The sequence below is a fragment of the Oncorhynchus masou genome, chromosome 8 (genome assembly GCF_036934945.1).
Source record: "Oncorhynchus masou masou isolate Uvic2021 chromosome 8, UVic_Omas_1.1, whole genome shotgun sequence".
NCBI classification, from domain to species: Eukaryota; Metazoa; Chordata; class Actinopteri; order Salmoniformes; family Salmonidae; genus Oncorhynchus; species Oncorhynchus masou.
The window spans coordinates 37,482,052-37,502,462 of NC_088219.1; the positions used below are offsets into that span (position 1 = coordinate 37,482,052).

The window sequence follows — 20,411 nt, forward strand, 5'->3', positions numbered from 1 at the left end:
TGATGAAAAAGAAACAGATACATTTGACATGTAAATAATTGACTATTTTAGACTGCTGTCATATAGACAATTCTTCATTTTAATGCCATTATTGCTTTTGTACAGAGTTGTACTATAATTTATTTCTAGTTGAACGGTCTATCAATCCCATTTTTTCTGATATTGTTCACATGTTGTGGAAGCCATCTGATGTGTTTCCAGCTCTAGTTATCAACAATTCACTTGTCAATGAAAGATGACTTTGAAAAAAATATATATATGTTATTTTGTGTGTGCTTTATCTAGTGTATTCTGAACTATGTAACTCCTATATTCTCATCATTTCCTCATATTCTACCAGATGTGTTCATTCCATATATACCAAGTTTTTGCATGTCACAGTCATAGAATTATACATGAATTATACATGAATAGCAGTTACTTTTGGGTATGTCTATTTAGGCGGAAATCTACAGTTTGCCATTTCATTTACGACTTTTAGCAAACCCGCTTTAGTTCAGATGTACCAATTTGGGTAAGTGCGTATCGATTCACCTGATTCAGATTCAATAGTTGCAATATCCACTAATTGGTCTTTGCCACAAAGCTTGTTAGCCAGTAGACAACAGATTTGATTACATGGAAGTAATGGTTGAGTTTAACTTGATGGATTGCAAAGTCTGCTCTCTGTCTTACCAATAGATTTAGTTCTCAAACCAAATCAAATTGTATTTGTCACATCCCCCGAAGACAACAGTGAAATGCTTACTTACAAGCCCTTAACCAACAATGCAGTTTTAAGAAAAGAAAGTGTTAAGAAAAAATGCAAATAGTCGGCATTTGATTAGCTGTTCAGGAATCTAATGGCTTGAGAATAGAAAACTTTTGAACCTAGACTTGGTGCTCCGGTATCGCTTGCTGTGTGGAAGCAGAGAAAACAGTCTATGGCTAGTCTATGGCTATTCACCACCTGGAATAGAGGTCCTGGATGGCAGGAACCTTACCCCCAGTGATGTACTGGGCCATACGCACTACTCTCTGTAGTGCCTTACAGTCAGAGGCCGAGCAGTTGTCATTCCAGGCAGTGATGCAACCAGTCAGGATGCTCTAGATGGTGCAGTTGTAGAACTTTAAGAGGATCTAAGGACCCATGCCAAACCTTTTCAGTCTCCTGAGAGGGAAAAGGCTATGTGGTGCTCTCTTCACGACTGTCTTGGTGTGTTTGGACCATGCTGTTTGTTGGTGTTTATGGACACCATGGAACTTGAAGCTCTCAACCTGCTCCACTACAGCTCCTTCGTGGGGGCATGTTCGGTCCTCCTTTTCCTGTAGTCCACAATCATCTCCTTTGTCTTGATCATGTTCAGGGAGAGGTTGTTATCCTTGCACCACACAGCCAGGTCTTTGACCTCCTCCCTATAGGCTGTCTCATCGTTGTTGGTGATCAGGCCTACCGCTGTTGTGTCGTCGCCAAACTTAATGATGGTGTTGGAGTCGTACATGGCCATGCAGTCATGAATGAACAGGGAGTACAGGAGGGGACAATGTGGAGCAGTATGGAGTGTAATAGAGATTGACTCATCTGTGGATCTGTTGGGATCTGTTGGGGCGGTATGCAAATTGAGTGGATCTAGGGTTTCTGGGATAATGGTGTTGATGTGAGTCATGACCAGCCTTTCAAAGAACTTCATGGCTATAGATGTTAGTGCTACGGGTTGGTAGTCATTTAGGAAGGTTACCTTAGTTTTCTTGGGCACAGGGACCATGGTGGTCTGCTTGAAACATTTTGGTATTGCAGACTAAGTCAGGAACAGTTTGAAAATGTCAGTGAAGACACTTGCCAGTTGGTCAACGCATGCTCGGAGTACACGTCCTGGTAATCCGTCTGGCCCTGCAGCCTTGTGAATGTTGACCTGTTTAATGGTCTTATCACATCGGCTACGGAGTGCTTGATCACACAGTCATCCGGAACAGCTGATGCTCACATGCATGCTTCAGTGTTGCTTGCCTTGAAGTGAGCAGAGAAGTAATTTAACTTGTCTGGTAGGCGCATGTCACTGGGAAGCTCATGGCTGTGCTTCCCTTTGTAGTCTGTAATAGTTTGCAAGCCCTGCCTCATCCGATGAGTGTCTGACTGGTGTAGTACGATTCAATCTAAGTCCTGTATTGACACTTTTCCAGTTTGATGGTTCGTCAGAGGGCACAGCGGGACTTCTTACAAGCATCCAGGTTATAGTTCCGCTCCTTGAAAACCGCAGCTCTACCCTTTATTTCAGTGTGGATGTTGCCTGTAATCTATGGCTTCTGGTTTGGGTATGTTCGTACAGTCACTGTGGGGACAACGTAGTTGATGCACTTATTCGTGAAGCCAGTGACGGATGTGGTTTACTCCTCAATGCCATCAGAAGAATCCCGGAACATATTCCAGTCTGTGCTAGCAAATCAGTCCTGTAGCATCATCTGACCACTTCTTTATTGACTGATTCACTGGTGCTTCCTGCTTTAATTTCTGTTTGTAAGCAGGAATCCGGAAGATCGAATTATGGTCAGATTTGCCAAATGGAGGGCGAGCTTTGTACTCGTCTCTGTGTGTAGAGTAAAGGTGATCTAGAGTTTCTTCCCCCTCTGGTTGCACATTTTAACATGTTGGTTGAAATTAGGTATAATTTTCACTGCATTAAAGTCCCCAGCCACTAGGAGCGCCGCCTCTGGATGAGCATTTTCCTGTTTGCTTATGGCCTTATACAACTCATTGAGCATCAGTTTGTGGTGGTAAATAGACAGCTACGAAACATATAGATGAAAACTCTCCTGGTAAATATCTACAGCTTATCTTGAGATACTCTACCCCAGGCTAGCAAAACCTTGAGACTTCCTTACTATTAGATTTCATGCACCAGCTGTTGTTTACAAATATACACAGATAACCACTCCTTGTCTTAACAGAGGCGGCTGTTCTATCTTGCCGATGCAGAGTAAACCCCGCCAGCTATATGTTATTCATGTCATCGTTCAGCCATGACTCGGTGAAACATAAGATAGTACAGTTTTTAATGTCCCGTTGGTAATGTGGTTCTTCCTTTAAACGTTGTGGTGTACTGCAGCACAGCTTGCTAGGTGCCGCAGAATTCTATGGCACGTTATTTAAGTGTCAGTCATTGTTGCTTGAACGCTGCAATTTACCATAATCTGCCACCATCTACCACAAACAGTTGTGGCATTAGCTCAAAACTTTTAAAGGAAGGGATTTGGGCCTTGTCGGGTGTCTGAAGTAAATCCTTTGCGCCCGACTTGTTAAAGAAAAAATCTTTGTCCAGTACGAGGTGAATAATCGCTGTCCTGATAATCCAGAAGCTCTTTTCGGTCATAAGAGATGGTGGCAGAAACATTATGTAGAAAATAAGTTACAAATAATGCGAAAAAAACACACAATAGCACAATTGATTAGGAGACTGTAAAATGGCAGCCATCTCCTCCAGCACCATTATAATGTTCTGTCTTGACTTTGGAGCGAGTAGTTGCTACATGGTCGAAAAAAAGTGTGTATTGAGAACGCTCCAATGTCGTTACCAACTTTTACAATTCCGATATCTTCTTTATTGTGATTTATTCAGCCCAGGTGCAAACGCAGTTGTATTGTTTTTAACAAAATCTTTATTAGAGTCACACAAAATCCAAGGATCATTAACTGAATTAACTTGATTCTGTTTTTCGAATTGTTCACAGAAAGTAGGATATTGCAGTAAGGAAACATTAAAGTGTCATCTTGTGGCTCTTTTAGGATATTCTGAAGTGTAGCTGGTAGTAGTAGGCATGATGATCAGATGTCAAATGTCATGTCAAATTTCAATTTTTTGATTAAAGAAAATAGAGGAGTGGATAGTATGAAAAGGATTCGGGATCATGTTTTTTGCCTGTTTGAATAGAAAGAGTACTCTTTTGCTTTAGGGTTAAGAGCTCGGAAGTAATCAGAGAGTATGTGTTGGAGACCATTGGATGCCTGTGGATTGTAGTTGGTCTTAGTGGATTTGTCCAGCATGTCCAGCATGGCATTCATTTCTGTCCCAATAACCAGATGGAATTCAGTTAATTCTAACAATATGCTGTTCAGATAATAAAAACACGTAAGCTCATATGAATTTGGAGCATAAACATATTTTGATGTCATTTATTTTTCTTTATGTATACATTTCAGGAAAGTGATTCTGCCTTCTTGGTCTACACCTTTAACAAGGATGTTGATTTTGAGTTTCTTATGTATCCTTATGATTACACCCTTAGTTTTGTTTGGATCTAATGAAAAAAGTAGCCAGTTTGTGCAAATGGTTCTCTATTCTATGTGTCCTTTTGGAGCAGGAGGGTTTCTTGGAGCATTGCTATATCAATATGGTTTCTTGATAGAATATCAAGTTCCATTTGAGAATAGCTCGTGTTGCCATTGTTTATCTACAATGTAATTGTTATCTTTCGTGTTGATAAGCCCATGGGTATAAAATATAAGCTGGGCCCACAGGCAAACACAACCATTGGCTGCTTCCCACCGAGAAGACCCTGTCTATAAACTATTCCCCAACCGCCCCTTCCCCGTCCCCCCTTCCCCAGGCCCCCTCCACCCTAGGCCTCAGCCCTCCCTCCTCGGTTCCCCTCCCCTTGCACTATAATTACAGGGTTGTAGCGTAACATATGGAATCTCTGAAGCAGCATTTTTTGGTCTTAAGACATACAGTACCAGTGAAAAGTTTGGACACACCTACTCATTCAAGGGTTTTTCTGGAACAGCTGGAACAGAGGAAGGTCTGTGTCCAATTCGCGCCCTAACGCACATGTAATTTCTCGCGACACCCACTGTTTTTCGTCTCAAAGGGTCAAAGTTCAGGGGATTTGCACAATTAAATGCTCTACTGAATGAGGACATCTAGTGGAAGACATAGAAAGTGTCTCCAGATCCATAGCTGGTTGAGAAGGGTGGGGGCGATGACGTCAAAGTTGCCCCAACTTTCAGGATTCCAAAACTAGTTTGGGAGATTGCCTGCCCTGTGAGTTCTGCTATACTTACAGACATAATTCAAACGGTTTTAGAAGCTTTAGAGTGTTATCTATCCAATAATAATTATTATATGCATATATTAGCAATTTAAGACAGATTTTCTTTCAGGTTACTATGGGCACGCAATTCATCCAAAGGGGGCAGCATTATCCCTAACAATTTTCTACAATGTAGAATACTAGTGAAGATGTCAAAAGTATGAAATAACACATATAGTATCATGTAGTAACCAAAAAAGTGTTAAACAAATCTAAATATATTTTATATTTGAGATTCTTCAAAGTACTCACCCTTTGAACTTGATGACAGCTTTGCACACTCTTGGCATTCTAATTTAATTTAATAATTTCTATACCACTAATAATATTGGCAATATCTTTTGAAATGCTGGACATAAGACATTTTCTCTGTAGTAATGATAAAAAATGGTCACGAATCTGCACTCAATTTATTCTCTGTGGCACTCAGAGGCTGCATTGTAGCCTACCTAAAAGCCATCATCACAAAAATTATTATCTGGGTGATTTGTTTGCTCGGTTGCACAGCAAGATATTTATGAGAACTTTAGAACAGACGGAAATGGCTTGTGTAAACTTGAGCTAGCTAACTACACTACATGCAGTGATGCCAATTTGGCAATTTTGTTGCTAGATTAAGCAACTTTTCAGACTACCCTGGCAATTTTTCAGACTAGCTACTTTTAAAATTGTATTTTGAACTTTTAGCAACCTTTGAAAAGTGACTCAAACGCTAAAATGCACACATTTTCCCTCTAAATGACACAACAACAAATTTCTCTGTCACACACTCACGTGCCTAGGTGCAAAAGTGCATTGTGAGTGACGTCAGCAGCAGATGCTCAGCTCGTGCACAAGCAGCAGCAGGCCAGCAGGAATTTCAGCAAATTGCAAGCCATTGTTAGCTGACTGCAGCATCAGTAGTATGCGTTCAAGGAGACAAACCCAATGAATATAGTTGGTCACAAAGGTTTGATCTTGAACAGAACTTACAACATCAATCAACATGTCTCAATCAAAATTGTACAGCCAGAAGTACAGAAAAGAGAGGGAGTCTGTACCTGAATTTAAAGGGTGGCTGAAGCCAGTAATTGGGGATGATTGTCGGGCATACGGTGCGTACTGCAAATCAGATCTGCTTGCAAAATGTATGACATCAAAAAACATTGTGCTACAGCAAAGCATATAAATAAATCAAAACCATACAACCCCGCAACGCAGTCTACATTGCCACAGTGGGTTAAGAAAGTGGATAACTGCAAAAGCTCAGAAGCTCTAATGGCCATTGCGGAAGCATTGTTCGCTGCTAGCATGCGACCATTTAGGTATGGCTTGCATAGCTGCCTTTTCAGATTCTGTGGCAGCAACAACTTCCAAATGCACCGCACCACGTGCACAGAAATGGTTAGGGGAGTACTGGCTCCTTATTGTCTCAAACGGGTAACGTCAGATGTGGGGGATGAGAAGTTCAGTCTCCTTTTGGATGAGTCCACTGATGTCAGTGTCTCAAAAGACCTGGGTGTGGTGATTCGGTATTTCAGTGCTAAAAGAAGAACTGTTGTGTCCACATTTCTCGGGTAAGTTGAATTGGAGGGGGGCGATGCCAGATCAATAGCAAAGGCGGTAGTTGTGCAACTTTAACCTTAAGTGTAACCTTAAAAAAATAATCTTCAGTTTATTGGCAATGATAATGCGTCCGTGATGACTGGGGTGCACAATGGGGTGCACAGGATTTTAAAGGAAGAATGTGCATTGACCAATTTGGTACTCATCGACTGTGTGTGCCAGTCTTTACAATTGGCTGTCAGTGCAGCATCCAAAGAAACCATCCCTAGGAGTGTTGAGTAATCAGGGAAACCTACAACTGGTTTTCCATTTCCCCAAAACGGCGCGAGGCGTACAAAGCAGTGTATGCCACCATTAATTGTGGCCAAAAACCACTGCAGGTCACCAAAGTTTGTGCCATCGATTGGCTATCGATTGAGCCTGCGGCAACTCGTATATTGAGCCAGTAGGAAGAACTGAAACTCCACTTTGAGTTGACCAAGGCCAGTGAGCATTGATACATGGTGGATGTGCTCCACGCCACATACATGGAGAAGACCAACTATGTCAACCTGACATTCTGGAAATCAATCCTGTCCGACGTACAAGTTGCAGTGAAGTCATTTGAGGGAGATCAAACAGATCCTGTCAAGCTTTTGTACAATCTGGTACACCTCTTAACATCAATTTGCAGCAGGGTAGTCAACCCTATGGCAAAAATTGATGTCCTGAAAGATGCCATTGGTGGACATCTCAGTCCATCACCATACCTTGGGTACCTTTTCGAGAGCATGGTGTACCAACTCAGTCTTGCGCCAGCGGACTAAAAGGTCATTCGGAGACAGTGCATCAACTACATTGTTGCTTTAAGCAAGGAGCTGCAAGCAAGGCTCCCATACAACCTAGAATCCCTGCGAAAAATGGCCTTGTTCAGTGTTAAGGAAACACTAAAGCACAATTAAAGGCATCACTGAAATTATTAATGTAGCTGAGCTACTGGGGTACCAGCCACAAACAATTGATAAAATAATTTCCCAATGTAGAAACATCCATCTGTTTGGGTGGGACTCAACTGAAAATACAGTCGAGTTTTGGAGTGAAGTGAATAAATACATTGACTTTTCCGGGTCAAATCCATTTGAAGAACTGTGCAAAGCTGCACTCGCTGCCCTCTCTTTGCTACAGTCCCAGTACCTATGACACCCCCAGATATTGTCAATTGTTCAGTAATTGACATGGTGTCATCAGGACCATAGGAAATATAATTAGAACAAGTCCAATACTCAGCAATAATACTAATATTACTCCTTGTACCCAAACATTAGTGGGTGTCCTCATCATTCTCTTATGCTGAGGGCAACATCATAGCCATAGGCTAGACTGCGTGATTGTGCATGGATTGCTTAGCTCAATAATGAGCTAGTTATGTGGTTCCATCTGTCGGCTTGTCCCCGGCTTGTTTGATGTGCTTCCTTGACATTGGAAAATGTGTGTGTTGTGTTCTGGAGTGTCAAGATTAATTTTACCGGTGGACAAAACAGCATCTTTTGCTTGTGTAGCTGGGATCTCACCTCGTTGTAGGTCTCTCTGTTTTAACAGTTCGGCACTGAGATCTGGTTCGACGCTGATCCCCCTTCCCTGCATTAGCGGCATTGGACCCTGCCCGAACTGTTCATAGAAAAGAATGCTCGTGAAGGAAGTTGGTTTGCCCGCTTCCTCATGAGTTTCAAACCCCGTGATTCACACATTGAATTTACGGGGAATAATGTTTGAGTGATTCCGTTTCCATTTGCTCATCCCTTTCTACTTAGCTCATGCTGTTTCCGGGTGAAGGAGTCGCACCTCTGTCACGTTGGCGGTCTTCTCCAGTCTTTGCACTTCAGTTGAATAGGTATCCACTTTAGCAGTGAGCACCACCAATGATTCATTTGACTGGTTTTAATTGTAAGTCAAGAGCAGCGGTAATCTCCTCACAAACAATCTAGTGTACAATCTCTTAGATATGTATATATGCAGCCAGCTCTTTATGTTGTCTGGTGTTGAAAGACGACATGGTCCCACAGTTGATTTGTAGACGTTTACAGTCTAGCTGCTGGAACCTAATAGACCTGCTAGTTATTGTCACACAGTGAATTTCCCTTAATATGAGGTATTAACACGTTTTAGGGGAGAAAAAATGATGTTAATTCATAGTCATTTGCAAAAAGAAAGACACAAAAAAAGACCACGCATTTCGATGCATGCCAGCAGAACAGAGCCTATCATCTTCTAAAACCAGTTTTGGCTGCTGATAATTTTAGGAAAAACATTGTGTGCTTCCATTATGTCAAACACTACTTGTAAGTGGGAAGCAGCAAATAATGGGTGTGACACAATTGCAACCCAGGGAGTCTTAAACAACAACTTATTCATAAAAAGCTAGGATGACTCACCTGATTAGCTACAGTTTACTCAGGCCATTAGAAACCGTAGTTAACATTTGTGTGAACATATGCCTGGTATATAAGCACATCTGTTCTGTTGTTATTTGATGTACAGAATGCTGATTTTGTTTTCCTCCAGCTGTCGACAGGATAAAAAAGGACCAACAGATATATCAGAGCTTTATGAATCTTCTCCTCCACTCTCCTCTTTTTTTAGTACCAGATAGAGGTTCTTTGGGTTGTAACCATAGCAGAACTCTTTTTCTTGCTGATATAAAGAACCATTTAAAAAAGGTTCTATATAGCACCAAAAAAGGGTTCCACTATGGTTACAACCCAAAGAACCCCTAGCTGGTACTATTTAGAACCATTATGTTTTCGTGTTTTAGCTCAATCAAGTGAGCTACCTCTGGAACAGCGGGGGTCCCTGAGGAGAGAATTGAGAACCACTGATTGATTTCGTCAAATGCTCTCAAATCACACAAGGCCATGCGTGAGTCACTCACAAGAAGCCATCACTGGCCATGGTCATATATAATATGTAATGGCATAACAAGAAATTAGATAAACTGGTATGACCCTTTCACTTACGGTTTTCTGTGAGCAAACCCAACTAGCTCTCACAGTCTCAGGTCAGAATTAGACATTCATCCATGTCTCTCAAACTTCAAATTTAGAAGTGCTTGATTACTTCTCTGTATCGTTCCAAGGTTAAGGTTGGACATTAACTCCAAATGGTTAAGGTTTGCGATAGGCTTAAAACAAATATATATACAGTATATCACAAAAGTGAGTACACCCCTCACATTTTTGTAAATATTTGAGTATATTTTTTCATATGACAACACTGAAGAAATGACACTTTGCTACAATGTAAAGTAGTGAGTGTACAGCTTGTATAACAGTGTAAATTTGCTGTCCCCTCAAAATAACTCAACACACAGCCATTAATGTCTAAACCGCTGGCAACAAAAGTGAGTACACCCCTAAGTGAAAATGTCCAAATTGGCCCCAAAGTGTCAATATTTTCCATCATTTTCCAGCACTGCCTTAACCCTCTTGGGCATGGAGTTCACCAGAGCTTCACAACTTGCCACTGGAGTCCTCCTACACTCCTCCGTGACGACATCACGGAGCTGGTGGATGTTAGAGACCTTGCACTCCTCCACGTTCCGTTTGGAGAATGCCGTTTGAGAGTGCTCACTGTTGCCCCTAGTGGCCGGTTTCCACATCATCTCCCAACGTCCTCAGACATGGATGGACATTGAATACTGACTTGTATCACGGGTGCCTGAGCAAACCATGCCCCAAAATATTAGAATGAGCCGCCTCCCCTACATTTGAATTATCACTAAAAGAGCAAAAAAACATTTTGTGAACTCTAAAGAAGCAGGGAAGAGCTGAAAGGGTTCTTAGAGTCATTATGGTTCCCAGTGGGGATGTTAGCATTTACATCTTGGTGGGGCAAACTAAGAAAAAAAGTTTAATGCATGCCAGCAAAGCCACTACACAACACTAAACAATACATTATTGCACTATACCGGTAACAATCGGTGCCCAAAAACGGCCAGAGCTTTCTTTTCAGAACCATGGAGAGAATCCTTACCACAGCTACACCTGGCTATCAGCGGAGCCTTGTCTGGCTGCGAAACAGTTCATTCAGCCTAATTTACTGCCTTTAAAAAAATATATAGCAGGTATGGTTGACTTGCTTAAACGAATGTGCTTTCTACTGACAATTGAGATGTACAAACTATGGCATAAGGAAACAATGAGAGGATAAGAGGCAATCTGTAATTTCGATTAAGAGATTAATGAGCGAGCTAAGAGGGACGTAGTCAAAATAGCTATTTGTTCAGCACTTTTAAAATGTACAGTGACAGAATTCAGAACATGGGCCGTTCTTAAATTATTCTCCCTGTCAGAAATGTAGGATAAATAAAGGGGGCATATAAGCAGACAGTGAAAGCTCTTAGTATATTAAATTATGACATTTCTCTAAAACAGGCTATAGGCTACATGTGCACCACCAAGTCAGAACTTTAGGCCAAGTTATGAGGGGGAAAATACCAAATTATTAGGGCTATTAACTTCTTGGTGACAGGGGGCAGTATTTTCACATCCGGATGAAATGCATGCCCAAATTCAACTGCCTGCTACTCATCCCCCGAAGATAAGATATGCATAGATTTGGATAGAAAACACTCTGAAGTTTCTAAAACTGTTTGAATCATGTCTGTGAGTATAACAGAACTTATTTAGCAGGTGAAACCCTGAGGACAAACCATTCAGATTTCTTTTTTTTTGAGGTCACTCTCTTTTCAATGGGTTTTCATTGGGAATCCAGATTTATAAGGGACCTTCTTGCAGTTCCTATCGCTTCCACTGGATGTCAACAGTCTTTAGAAATTGGTTGAGATTATTCCTTTGTGTAATGAAGAAGTACGGCCATCTTGAACGAGGGTCACTTGAAGAGTACTGTTAGATAGAGGTGCGTGACCAGAAAGCTAGCTTCAGTTTGTTTTCTTCCTGTACTGAACACAGATCAATTTTATTGATTATTTACATAAAAAAATACCTAAAGTTGTATTACAAAAGTAGTTTTGTATGTTTTGGCAAAGTTTACAGGTAACTTTTGAGATATTTTGTCGTCACGTTGAACAAGTTGGAACCAGTGTTTTTCTGGATCAACGCACCAAATAAATGGACATTTTGAATATATATTGACGGAATTAATCGAACAAAAGGACCATTTATGATGTTTATGGGACATATTGGAGTGCCAACAAAAGAAGGTCGTCAAAGGTAAGGCATGAATTATATTTTTATTTCTGCGTTTTGTGTCGCGCCTGCAGGCTTGAAATATGGCTTCTCTCTTGTTTGCTTTCGCCGAAAAGCCTTTTTGAAATCTGACATGTTGGCTGGATTCACAACAAGTGTAACTTTAATTTGCTATCTTGCATGTGTGATTTAATGAAAGTTTGATATTTATAGTAATTTATTTGAATTTGGGACGCTAGCGTCCCACATATCCCAGAGAGGTTTTATTATCTTACTACACAACATTAACTTAGTTTTACAATCTTAGCTACAGTATACATATCTTACTGGCATATTGCATCATTTATGCAGCAGAATACAATACATTTTTGGACTCACCTTGGTGTGCTGTGTTCACTTGAACAGGAAGGTGGCGCAGCGGTCCTTCTTATGGGTATGTTTTGTCATCAAACCTTGTCATCAAAGTCTGGCATTCTCTGTATGTACGGTTCTTTCAAGACAAGTGGGAACTTGTAAAAAAACAAGGTTGAATCACGACATCAGTGATCTTCAGGTCGGAGCTCTAGAAAGAGTCCTGTGTTCCCAACTTGGAATTGCGAGTTGGATGACCGTTCAAAACAGATTTTCCCAGTCGGATCTTGTTCCCAGATGTCTTGAACTCACTGAAGTCTGAGATTTCCCAGTTCAGAGTTTCCAGTTGTTTTGAACATGGGCGAAGTCATGCTGGATTGACAGCATGGCCAATATATTTCACCTTTTCTGGCCCATGGTGATGCATGTGAATGTTTATCATTTTAAGCTTAGAAAAGAGACCCTTAAACCAGACTTAGACCACACACCCTCCCCCGAAGAGCAGGCTAGTGATTGCTTTGCAACGCTTACAGCTAGCCACTGATTCCTTCCAAACCACTAATTGTTGAATTTGCGATTTCCTACTTGCTATGTAATGTTTATGTTCAATGGCCGATGAGCACCGGTAAATTTAATCTATAATTTCTCGTCATATGACAAGGATTGAAAAGGATTTGCCAATACACTGTCGACTTGATTCATGATGATGACTGCTTGTCGAGCTTGCTAGCTAATATTTCAAAGGAATAATGTTGACATGATTAGCCAAATCAAATCTACGGTAGACACAGCGTGATTTGACCTTATTTTCTCTGTGGTTAATGACTTTGAGCCTTCTTGGATGGGCACTTCTAATGTAAATCTATGGCAGCATCCAAGGGGCTTGAACTTTCGAACTTTCCCTGTAGATTTTGCGGTAACGTAGTTATCCCATGCGTGACAGAACACTGAACCAATCACGGCACAACTAGAGAACATTACCAAGCCCATGCTTTTCAAAATGTAAATAATACATAATTCGACACCCGCATGTCATGAAATATGCAGACAGATGGATTAAAAGTACGTTTACATACAAATGGACAGCTCCGCCCACAACTTCTGGTCTTTATAGCATTCCCAGAAAGCATGGATTATTGAGTCACCATTACTTTTACACTAAAGGCATGACTCTGCCGTTGTGCTGTAACATTTGTACATTTAGTCTCATTTTATAAATTCTCTACATTAGTTTATACTTGATTAAATGTTTTACTGTCCTTTTGTTAGTTATGCTGTAACTTTCCCTCCATCTTGTGCCAACATCAGTTCTTTTTAAGTCTGGGTTCCAATAGTTTATATTTTTTTCTAAGAGATTTTCAATTGGATAGGCTCTCTGCAAGGTATCATATGGACATTATTTTCTGACTAAAATAAGATTCCCTCAAGGTTGCTCTGATGTCCAAAAGATTTTCAATCGAAATGTTGTGATATGTAATTCGGAAAGTGTTCAGACCCCTTGACTTTCTCCACATTTTGTTACGTTACAGCCTTATTCTAAAATGTATAAAATTGTTGTTTTTCTCATCAATCTACACACAATACCCCATAATGACAAAGCAAACACTGCTTTTAAGAAATGTTTGCAAATGTATCAAAAAAACTGAAATATCACATTTACATAACTATTAGAGCCTTTATTCAGTACTTTGTTGAAACACCTTTGCCAGCGTTTACAGCCTCGAGTCTCCTTGGGTATGACGCTACAAGCTTGGCACACCTGTATTTGGGGAGTTTCTCCCATTTTTCTCTGTCAGGTTGGATGGGGAGTGTCACTGCATAGCTATTTGGCTGTGTGCTTAGGGTCGTTGTCCAGTTGAAAGGTGAACCATCACACCAGTCTGAAAGCTCTGGAGCAGGTTTATCAAGGACCTCTCTGTACTTTGCTCCATTCAGCTTTCCCTCGATCTTGACTAGTCTCTCACTTTTACTGAGGAGTGGCTTCCGTCTGGTCACTCTACCATAAAGGCCTGATTGGTGGAGTGCTGCGGAAGATGGTTGTCCTTCTGGAAGGTTCTCCCATCTCCACAGAAGAGCTCTGGAGCGCTGTCAGAGTGACCATCGGCTTATTGGTTACCTCCCTGACCAAGGACCATCTCCCCCGATTGGTCAGTTTGGCCAGGCAGCCAGCTCTAGGAAGAGTCTTGGTGGTTCCAAACTTCTTCCATTTAAGAATGATGGAGGCTACTGTGTTCTTGGGGACCTTCAATGCTGCAGAAATGTTTTGGTACCCTTCCACAGATCAATACTTTTTGCTCTGACATGCACTGTCAACCGTGGGACCTTATGTAGACAGGTATGTACCTTTCCAAATCATGTCCAATCAATTGAATTTATCACAGGTGGACTCCAATGAAGTTGTAGAATCATCTGAAGGTTGATCAAAGGGAACAGGATGCACCTGAGCTCAAGGTTTTTTAAATTTTTATTTTTAATAAATTTGCAACAATTTAAAAAATATATGTTTTCGCTTTGTCATAATGGGGTATTGTGTGTAGATTGATGAGGAAAACATTTTATTCAATCAATTTTAGAATGAGGCTGTAACAAAATGTGGAAAAAGTCAAGGGGTCTGAACATTTTCTGAATGCACTGTATTTGAACCTATGTACATTGTTCAGTCCAAAATTACTTTTTAATTGTATTATGGAAATAAATTAATTGCCTGTTACCAAGTCATTTATGGTTTCTATGCCTTTAGTTTTCCATGTGGAACAATTTATCGGTGTAACGATTGTCACTGGAGGCTCCGGACTCGGGACCGTCGCTGGAGGCTCCAGACTGAGGACCGTCGCTGGAGGTTCCGGACTAGGGACCGTCGCTGGAGGTTCCGGACTGGGGACCGTCATTGGAGTTTCCGGACTGTGGCCAATCGTTGGAGGCTCCGGACTGGGGACCGTCGCTGGAGGTTCCGGACTGGGGACCGGACTGGGGACCGTCGCTGGAGGTTCCGGACTGGGGACCGGACTGTGACCCGTCTGCTGGAGGTTCCGGACTGGGAACTGGGACTGGGAACTGTCGCTGGGAACTGGAAGTTCCGGACTGGGGACCGGAAGGACTGGGAACTGTGAAGTGTCGCGTTGGGAACTGTGAAGTTCCGGACTGGGAACTGTGCCCGGAAGGACTGGGAACTGTGAAGTGTCGGAAGGACTGGGAACTGGAAGGACTCCGGACTGGGAACTGTGACGCCGGTCGCTGGAACTGTGAAGTGTCCCGGAAGGACTGGGGACCGCCGGAAGGACTGGGAGTGTTCCGGAAGGACTGGGAACTGTGAAGTGTCGCCGGAAGGACTGGGAACTGGTGTCGCCGGACTGGGAGGGACTGGGAACTGTGAAGTGTCGCTGGGAACTGGAAGTGTCCGGAAGACTGGGAACTGGAAGTGTCGCCGGAAGGACTGGGAACTGTGAAGTGTCGCCGGAAGGACTGGGAACTGTGAAGTGTCGCCGGAAGGACTGGGAACTGTTGAAGGTTCCGGGACTGTGAAGTGTCCCGGAAGGACTGGGAACTGTTGGGACTGGTTCCGGACTGGGAACTGTGAAGTGTCGCCGGAAGGACTGGGAACTGTGAAGTGTCGCCGGAAAGACTGGGAACTGTGAAGTGTCGCCGGAAGGACTGGGAACTGTGAAGTGTCGCCGGAAAGACTGGGAACTGTGAAGTGTCGCCGGAAGGACTGGGAACTGTGAAGTGTCGCCGGAAGGACTGGGAACTGTGAAGTGTCGCCGGAACTGTGTGCCGGAAGGACTGGGAACTGTGAGTGAACTGGGAACTGTGAAGTTGCCGGAAGGACTGGGAACTGTGAAGTGTCGCCGGAAGGACTGGGAACTGTGAAGTGTCGCCGGAAGGACTGGGAACTGTGAAGTGTCGCCGGAAAGACTGGGAACTGTGAACTGTTGCCGGAAGCTCTGGAATGGGAACTGTCGCCGGAAGGACTGGGAACTGTGAGTGAAAGACTGGGAAATGTGAAGTGACGCCGGAAGGACTGGGAACTGTGAAGTGTCGCCGGAAAGACTGGGAACTGTGAACTGTTGCCGGAAGGACTCTGGAATAAAGGAACTGTGAAGTGTCGCCGGAAGACTGGGAACTGGAATGTCGCCGGAAGGACTGGGAACTGTCGCCGGAAGCTCTGGAATAGGAACTGTCGCCGGAAGCTCTGGAATGGGGAGGTGCACTGCAGGCCTTATGCGTGGGACCGGTACAGGTGGCAAAGGGCTGAAGACACGCACCTCAGGTCAGTGTGGGGAAGAGGCACAGGACGTACTGGACTGTGGAGGCGCACTGGAGGCCTGATGCGTGGGACAGGGAAAGGTGGCACCGGGCTGATGACACGCACCTCAATGGGAGTGCGGGTTGGAGGCACAGGGCGTACTGGACTGTGGAGGCGCACTGGAGGTCTGGAGCGTAGAGCTGGCACAACCCGTCCTGGCTGGATGTTTATTTTCGCCCTGCAAATGCTGGGAGCTGGCACAGGACGCACTGCACTGTGAATGCGCACTGGAGACACCTAGCGCATCATTGCATAACACGGTGCCTGACCAGTCACACACTCCCCACGGTAAGCATTAGGAGTTGGCTCAGGTCTGAACCCTGGACTCTGCCACTCTCCTCATGTGCCCCTCCCCAAATATTTTCCCGTGCTAGCCGTGTCCCCTCGTATCGTCACCGTTCCTCTTTCGCTGTTTCCACCTGTTTCCATGGCAGGGTATTGTCCCCTGCCATAACCTCCTCCCAGGTCCAGGATGTCCTCCACTCTCTTTTCTCCCGGGCCCAGGATCCCTGGTCCTCTTGAAAACGCTGCTTGGTCCTTTTTTGGTGGGTAGTTCTGTAACGATCGTCGTAGGAAGGAGTGGACCAAAACGCAGTGTGGTAAGTGTTCATGATAAATTTAATACTCAAAACACTCGAACAAAATAACAAAGAGGGAAAACCGAAACAGTCCTGTCAGGTGCAGACACTAAAAACAGAAAACAACTACCCACAAAACCCAAACAAAAAAGGACAACTTATATATGATCCCCAATCAGAGACAACGATAGACAGCTACCTCTCATTGGGAACCACACCAACATAGAAATAAAGAAACTAGAATGCCAACCCTAGTCACACCCTAGCCAAACCAAAATAGAGAATAAAAACCTCTCTATGGCCAGGGCGTGACAATCGGTGAATTCTGAAAAGCTATCCAACGATTGTTCCATAAGGTTGTGTTTTTAGGAAGTGATATTGGTTCTTATAGAATACGTTTAATTTTCTTCCATTCCGTTATACTATGATGTTGTACATGTTCTTAGCGTTATCCTTTGAAAATAGACACGTGAAACGATTCTGGGGATGAGCGTGCACATCTTGAAGATGTAAGCATTGTTCCTCATTAGTGCATTTAACGATATGTCACAAGTAAAAGCCCTGGGTAGAGAGTTGATATAATTCCAAGTCTGGAAGGTTAAAACCACCCTCTGACTTAGGAAGATGTAAAACTTTCCTTTTCATTCTATTAGTTTTATTTGCACATATAAAGTCTTATGACCAGGTATACTTCGGTGGGGTAATTGGTATTACTTACTGAAAGTAAACACAAAGACTTTATCAGCCATAACATTGTAAAGAGGTTCATTCTACCTGTACAATTAATGGGAAGATTATTCAATGTAATTAGATCTGTTTTCATATGGTAATGGAATAGAGTTATCTTTATATATTTGTTGTTTGTTGTCACGCATTCCTTTCCATTCCTCTCCTCTTCACCTCTCTTCACCTCATTGTCTTCTCCATTCCTCTCCTCTCTTCCCTCTATTTGTTTAGTGAGCCAGTATATTTCTGAAAATACTAGAGTATAATACAGACCCCCCCCACACACACACACACACACACACACACAAAGCTGGGATGCTTATATAAACACAGCATTTTAATTTTTCTTTATGGGCAAAACAGGAAGCTACAGTGACAAATGTATACAGTCACCTAGAGGCTCCCTCTCTAGCTCGCTTTCTCTCGGTCTGTGCCCTTGAGCTCTGTGTGCCACCAGTCATGCTGAGGGGGAGAGTGTGTATGCCCTTGAGTGTGTGCGTGTGTGCGTGTGTGTGTGTGTGTTTGTGCATTGTCATATGTGTGTTCATGTGTCTGTGGGTTTGTGTTGGCAGCAAACGTCCAGAGAGGAAGGGAGAACAAAGAGAGGAACTCCTTAATGAGCCCTACTGCCGCAACCACTAAACTAGGCCAGCTACCCGTGCCCAGAGAGAGAGAGAGTGTGTGTGTGTGATTGTGTGTGTGTGTGTGGAGCCACCGTGAACACACACACAATACACACAAACACAAAGGGAGCATTGAGTTCAGAGCCAGCAGATGCACTCCAGGCATCCCCCTCCCTCCTTGTGCGTAGCCCAGGTAACTCACCGGTTTCTGTCAGGCCCTGGTGTATACTCCAGTAGTTCTGCAGACACTGTAGTTCTTTCTTCATGCCTCTCTTACAGCGACAGTTGTAGAGCGACGAATCCTGTAGGACCTCTATGGCACCCTGGCACTCCCTGCTAGCCAGCATGGTCTGGCGATCCCGCGCCCCGCCTGACAGGCACTGACGCATAATCCTGTAGCTGGAGCTGCACTGGCTGTCCCCGTTACACAGCTCTAATGCCCGCACACACTCCAGGGACTCCCTCCATCCATGTCCACACACACACACCACACAAACACACCCTGCAGCAGAGAGAGAAGAGGAATAATGAGCAATTATGATGTTAATAATCGTTAACCCTGACACTAACACCCCCTTCCCACACAGCATCTGGGGGGTAAGATTGTAATTATAGTCTCACTAGCCAACTTGACTAACAAAAACAAGTAACATTGACAAACAAACCTCACTGTTCAAATCTTTGAAGCGACCGCATATAGAAGAGGAGGATAGGCGGTCTCCTCCCGAGCATCTTATTGCGCCACCAACGACAGATCCTGAAGCCACCAACGACTGACCCCGAACCCGAAGCGACCAATGACTGACCTAGAAGCCGAAGCCACCCATGGCTGACTCCGAAGCCAAAGCCACTAAGACTGCCCCCGAAGCCACCAATGACTGACCCCGAAGCCGAAGCCACCAACGACTAACCCCCGAAGCCACCAACGACTGACCCCGAAGCTGAAGCCACCAACAACTGACTGCGAAGCCGAACCCATCAACGACTGACCTCGAAGCCACCAAAGACTGACCCCTGAAGTCACCAATGATTGACCCCGAAGCTGAAGTAACACAGCCCGGACACAGCCCTTGCCCCGGCTTCATCAGAACCTGCAGACATGTCGGCAATACAATGCTTCCCAGCACAAACTGTCAGCGTTCCCTGCAACACTAACGATTATGGGCAAGGATAAAATCATTTCAAGGTATGAAATATATCATATATCAAGAGATGCTTTGTATAGCCAGAAAGTCAGCCTTTTTCCTGATGTGGATATGGAGGATTGGTTCATTAAGATTGGTTTTAAAGATTTGAAGCATATCAGACAGTTTTGTGTTAAAACCTATACAGGATCGGTGGGTCCCCAGCGCTACGGTTGAGCTAACATAGGCTAATGTGATTAGCATGAGGTTGTAAGTAACAAGAACATTTCCCAGGACATAGACATATCTGATATTGGCAGAAAGATTAAATTCTTGTTAATCTAACTGCACTGTCCAATTTACAGTAGCTATTACAGTGAAAGAATGCCATGCTATAGTTTGAGGAGAGTGCACAGTTATGAACTTGAAAATGTATTAATAAACCAATTAGGCACAGTTGGGCAGTCTTGGCACAAAATGTTGAAAAGAAATGCAATGTGTCATTGGATCAGTCCAACACTTTGCACATACACTGCTGCCACCTAGAGGCCTAAATCCAAACCTGGGCTGGAATAATACATTATGGCCTTTCTCTTGCATTTTGAAGATGATGGTACAATAAAAAACACACAAAAAAAGCATGATTTTTTTCTTTGTATTATCTTTTACCAGATTTAATGTGTTATATTCTCCTACATTAACTTCAAAGTTGTTCCTTTCAAATGGTTTCAAGAATATGCATATCCTTGCATTAGGACCTGAGCTACGGGCAGTTAGATTTGTGTTTGTCATTTTAGGTGATAATTGAAAAGAAAGGGATGGACCCTTAAGAGGTGAAGCGAGCAACGCATACATGGCTGCAGTGGCCAGAGCCACGGCCTTCGAAGAATGGCACCGGTCAGGATGTGGAAATA

General features: G+C 43.2%; 1 protein-coding gene across 1 annotated transcript in view; it reads right to left on the reverse strand.

The window, feature by feature from the left end:
• Positions 1-20,411, reverse strand: part of LOC135543945 (GDNF family receptor alpha-2-like) — a 66,123-nt gene that overhangs the window by 41,832 nt on the left and 3,880 nt on the right. Inside the window, exon 2 of the mRNA XM_064971266.1 lies at positions 18,576-18,875. Within this exon, the coding sequence (XP_064827338.1) occupies positions 18,576-18,875 (300 nt within the window). The remainder of the gene's footprint in view (positions 1-18,575; positions 18,876-20,411) is intronic.